The sequence below is a fragment of the Juglans regia genome, chromosome 12 (assembly GCF_001411555.2).
Source record: "Juglans regia cultivar Chandler chromosome 12, Walnut 2.0, whole genome shotgun sequence".
In the NCBI taxonomy this organism is placed as follows: domain Eukaryota; kingdom Viridiplantae; phylum Streptophyta; class Magnoliopsida; order Fagales; family Juglandaceae; genus Juglans; species Juglans regia.
This window is the reverse complement of record NC_049912.1, coordinates 5,678,545-5,683,577: the sequence shown is the minus strand read 5'-3', so window position 1 is coordinate 5,683,577 and position 5,033 is coordinate 5,678,545. Positions and strand designations below refer to the sequence as shown.

The 5,033-nt window shown below is 34.2% G+C and overlaps 1 protein-coding gene across 1 annotated transcript; it reads right to left on the bottom strand.

Annotated features, from left to right (window-relative positions):
• Positions 1–222: 222 nt before the first annotated feature.
• LOC109002708 (hevamine-A-like) lies at positions 223–1,483 on the bottom strand. The gene has a single exon (XM_035683557.1). It carries the CDS (start codon positions 1,323–1,325, stop codon positions 429–431), a length of 897 nt encoding a protein of 298 aa, XP_035539450.1. The 5' UTR covers positions 1,326–1,483; the 3' UTR covers positions 223–428.
• Between the last annotated feature and the right edge of the window lie 3,550 nt (positions 1,484–5,033).

The following is a 5,033-nucleotide window of genomic DNA, read 5'->3' as shown; positions in this document are numbered from 1 at the left end:
CACCTGTGCCATAAGTTCCAGACACCACACACCATAATTTTGTTTTCTTGAAATAATTGAATTCTTCTACTCATTATCCATATACCACATATTTGATAAGAGAAAAAAATTAAAAAATAACAAAAAAGATGATATGTGGTGTATGAAACTTATGAATAGAATTTTTCGAATAAAAAAAAGTATTGGTACTATGAATTTGATTTTCTTTTAATAATTATAATATGTCGCACAATAAATGTTGTGTTACACACCAGCTGGTAATTAAGTAGTAGAACCTGGATCCAAAACGCATTGATCAGTTCAAATCACCTCCCTTGGAGTATTCCTAATGGCTAATTAATCAAAGCACACTTTATTTATTTTAGCTAATGCCTTTTGCATTAATGTACCATACAACATTAAGTACTGATCTATTTTGATTCGGAGTTCTAAACACTGCTTTTGATGGAAGAACTGTATCCAGTCTGATCGTCATAGTATTTTGACCACAACATCACACCTCCATACTTGGCAGAACGTTTAATGGCCGGAAGCACCTTAGAAGTTAAGTCAGCTACAGGAATGAAGCCACTTCCAGCTGCGTTAGGTGCTGCAGGAAGTCCTAGAAATATTTTGGTTGCAGGAATAGAGGTCCATTGATTCCATGCATTTACCAGATTGGCAGTATTACCTGAGGAATACTGGCACGGAGGATTGTTATAGAACTGTACCCACACATAATCAAATAGACCGGTCTTAAGAGCACCTCCCATCCAAGCATCAGGGAAAGGGCACTGAGGAGCTGCCGTTAAGTATACCTTCTTTCCTTGTTTGCTGTATCCGGAGAGATACCTTGCAAGCTCATCCCAGTGTTGGGTTGTTCCTCCTTCAATGTCGAAGTCAATCCCATCCAAAACAGCATCTCCAAGAGGGCGAGAAGAGGATTGTCCGCCCAAGAAGTTATTCCATAGATAGGTCGCAACTTGTTGGGCATCGTTTGTCGAAGTAAGGGAGTAGCTCCCTGCCCCTCCTCCTATAGAGAGCATCAACTTAATTCCTTTTGCTTGACACGACTTTATGTCAGAGCTCAATCTGGTGCAGCCATTACTGTTTGGATCACAGTGACCAGCAAGGTTGATGATTGGTTTTTGGCCATTGCCAAAGGTTGGGAGGAAAGCAATGTTTACGAATGCATACTTATTAGTGGCACAAGTTTGAGCCAAGGTACCTTCATTTCCATTCTGACCCCAGTAGATTGCGATTCCACCAGCATCAGTACTAACCACTTGCATTAGAATCACCGATAAGATCAGGAAAGCTAGTGAGAGTGTTGAATTTGATGCCATAGCGCAGAGAGTTTGTGATTGTTCAGGTCACAGTACACTAGTCACTGTTGGACTTGGTTTTCTCATGGTGCTCTTGGAATTCAGAGATGCATGCTTTTATAGGAGAGGAGAACAATGATCATGCTCTAATGCCTAACTTCTATGCTATTGAGTAATGTTTAGATCAAGTCAATTAGTCCCACCGATCGAGTTCGCTACATATGAATAATAATGGTTGTGGATCAAGACTAGTTAATGCCTCTTTTGAAATCGACAAGAAATATTAATTTCCACATGACCTGAATCCCAAGTCAAGAGAATAAAGACATCCATCTTAAAGTGAATCATTACAAGAAAGCGACAAACACGTCATCCTGGAACAAAAGTCTCATGTACAAGCTAATTAGCCATTTGCTTTTCATTTTCTTTCTTTGATTTTTTTAAACCTAAGTGCTGTTTGCCTATATGTAATGAGCACAAGTAGGTGACATGATTATCACCATTAATACTTGACCAAATCCATTTACTTCAAGACTAGGATACTCACAAGCTCTACATAAGTTAAAATAGGGGCAATAATGTTACGCCCGTCTTTGCATGGTTGAGACTTTGGAAAATAATTTTAGAAAAACAGACGAGAATTACTGAAATTTTTAAAAAGAATTTCTTCCCTTCCTAGGATATAAAACATGAGTCGTGCTATATACAATCCTCTAAACCAAAACATTTGCTATATGCAGACCCCTGCAATATATGAAAGGACCAAATTGTCCTCATTTTTAGGCTTGGATTGACTACATTTTCCCTCTTTCTTCTACATACTAAACCAGAACATTTGAAAATGGAATATGGTTTTGGCCTCTGCGTGCACCTGAGCAGATTTCCACTATTTTCCTCCAAGTTTCTACAACCTCCTTGGCCACCATTGACGCAAAGCACAGCTCCATTATTCCATTATTTTCCTCAAGTTATTATTATCATTCCCCTTTCATATTATTTTGATCACTTTTCTTCATTTTAAGTTGTCTTTTTCTTAGATAATCTCAAAAAATCAACCCTCCTGAACATGACCAATACAAGCAGTAATTATCATCCTAGCTAGCCTCGAGGGTATTGTTTTAAGATTTAAAGATATATAAAAAATTGATGTCATACTCACAGTATTTGTTCTGCATTTTCTTCTTAGTAATTTCCAGTTTTTGCTTCACGGTTTTCTTTTGGTCACAATAAACACTTTACATATGAAATTTCAGGAATAATGAACTTACTCGTGTCCTCCACTTCCTCCAAATAATCATTGTACTCTCTCAACGATAGAAGTTCATCTTCCCGTTTATTTTAACTATGAATTTGGAATATAGAGAATTATAGTTAGAGACGAAGATTACAAGGCAATGGAAAAATAAACCACCTTTAGAACCAAACTATTCCATACCTTAAAATTCATCGTACGTATTTCTAAGGAACCGAGCATCATTACTCTGGAGAATCAAATTAGGAATAGATAAAAGAATAAGAATAAGGATGAAGATTGATCGAAATGAGCAATCGACAAAGCCTTTTTCCAGAACCATGCACAGAGGCCTTACCACTACAATGAATTTGACTTTTAGGGATAAAATTATTTAGGGACGAACTAAATTTCACCCAAAAAATTGATAACTTTATAAAATTGTTCGATCGGTAAAAATATCCATTCAAACAGCATTTTCTGTGATGAATTAAATCGTCTCAAAAATTTTTTTCCATTCGAACGGACAAAAATCCATTCAAACAATAAAATCTTGGCAAGGAAGTAATTTATTATGCCAGAGAAAGTTCAAAACTGTTCAAAGGATAAATTTTGTTGTTGGAATGGAAAAGATTTGGTGGCAAAACCTGGCGAGAAGGTTTCTAAACTGTTTGAACGAAATATAATTAGTTTGAACATATTCAAACACCATATTTATACATTCAAACGTATAATATTAATCTCGGTATGTAACTCAAAATATAAAAATATATATATCATATATACATATTCATAAATTAATTTTATTTAATTAAATTAAAAATATTTTAATGATTTCTTTTATGTTAAATAAGATTTTTAGTTAAATAAATATTATCAGCCATACAACACATAATATAAATCAATAATTACTCTAGAAAAGATAAAATATTTAAATTATAACTAAAGAAAATTATCAAAACACCATATGTACAGTCCAAAACAATAACAAAAAAAATATAAATAAAAAATAGAAACTACTATGATGCGAGGTCTCTGCACACATTCTTGACTGCAGCTAATGGTCTTTCTACCTGTGTTAGTCGAGTACTGAGTGTGAGCTGAGTTGCATTACTGACATTAATCTCTGCACGTAATCAGAGATGCTAGCATTAATCTCTGTATGTAACTCAGAAATGCTAGCATTAATCTCTGTATATAACTCAAAGATGCTAGCAGTAATCTTTATACGCAACTGATGAGAATGCAAAGTGTCATATTTTTGTCCCTTAGTGTTTAGTATTTTATACTTATTTGGTGCCTAAATATACTCATTATTCTTATATTTTTATTTAGATGCAAATGGGGTTGTTAAATGCAAAGCGAAGTTAATTAGGCAGTTCTAGACAATTTTGACATTATTTTGTAATCTAGGAATAACTCTCTATCCAAACTCCGATTGAGATGATTCAAAATTATGTGGAACATCAAGACAAAGATCTACAATTTTCATGTTTTGAGTTTTGAAAGATACTGGGTACATTAAGGTCGAAATTGGGTTTTAATTTGATGCACCTGCACTACTGACGTTCTAGAACGTTTGGCCTTATCGTGCAATTTAAATATGCGTTTAAATTGCAAACGTTTTGGAGATCTAGTCACGAAAGTTACAGCTGAAAAACACCACTTTCCTAGTTATATTAGGACTCTATTTTATTTTTAATATTTCCCTTAATTAAGTCAGATTTTGATATGGTTATTTGAAAATAATGTTTAAAATATTTTAGGAGATTTGGTAGGATTCTAATAAGGGGCATGGAAGTGTAAAAGAGGGGGAAAATCATCATATTAAGGCATCTCTCTCCCCTTTTCTCTAACTTCTCCTTCCAGTTTTCATGATGGCCTTGTGTGGCTAAACTTTCATAATTGGTCGAAGGAAACGAAAGCCTCGTTATCAATAAAGCTGTGAGATCTAATTTGTTTTTAGTGTTCAATTTATGCTTTGAGTGTTAGATGTTCTTTTGTGCCTGTTTTCATAATTGTCTCGTTTAATTACTAGGATGCCTACTAGTTTATTATTCGTTGCAATCTACAGCTAGATTAGATATCAAATCCATAATTGTTTGGTCTTTCTAATTTGTGAAGCAACTAAGATTTGATGATATGTTGCGTCAGAAATGATTAGATCTTAGGAAGAACGTTTGACGAAATTAAATGCAACCACTTGTGCTTGTGTTGTTTAGCTTCGTCGATCCTTCTAATTCTTAAGGCTGCTACCAGATTAAACTTTTAGCGCTTGTCTTGGGTTGTTTTGTAGTTAAGGTTAATTAGACCGCTTGTTTTCTAATTAACTGCGACTAAGAAGAGATAGGAAAATAATTCAAATTGTGAATATTCAAAATATAAATTAATATATATTTGCATCGATGATCAGTTGTAAAATTTCGATGGTGGAAGTTGACTTAGACCAAGATTTGTTTTTTTGATTGATTTCGATATTTTAATTTGAATTGTTTCTT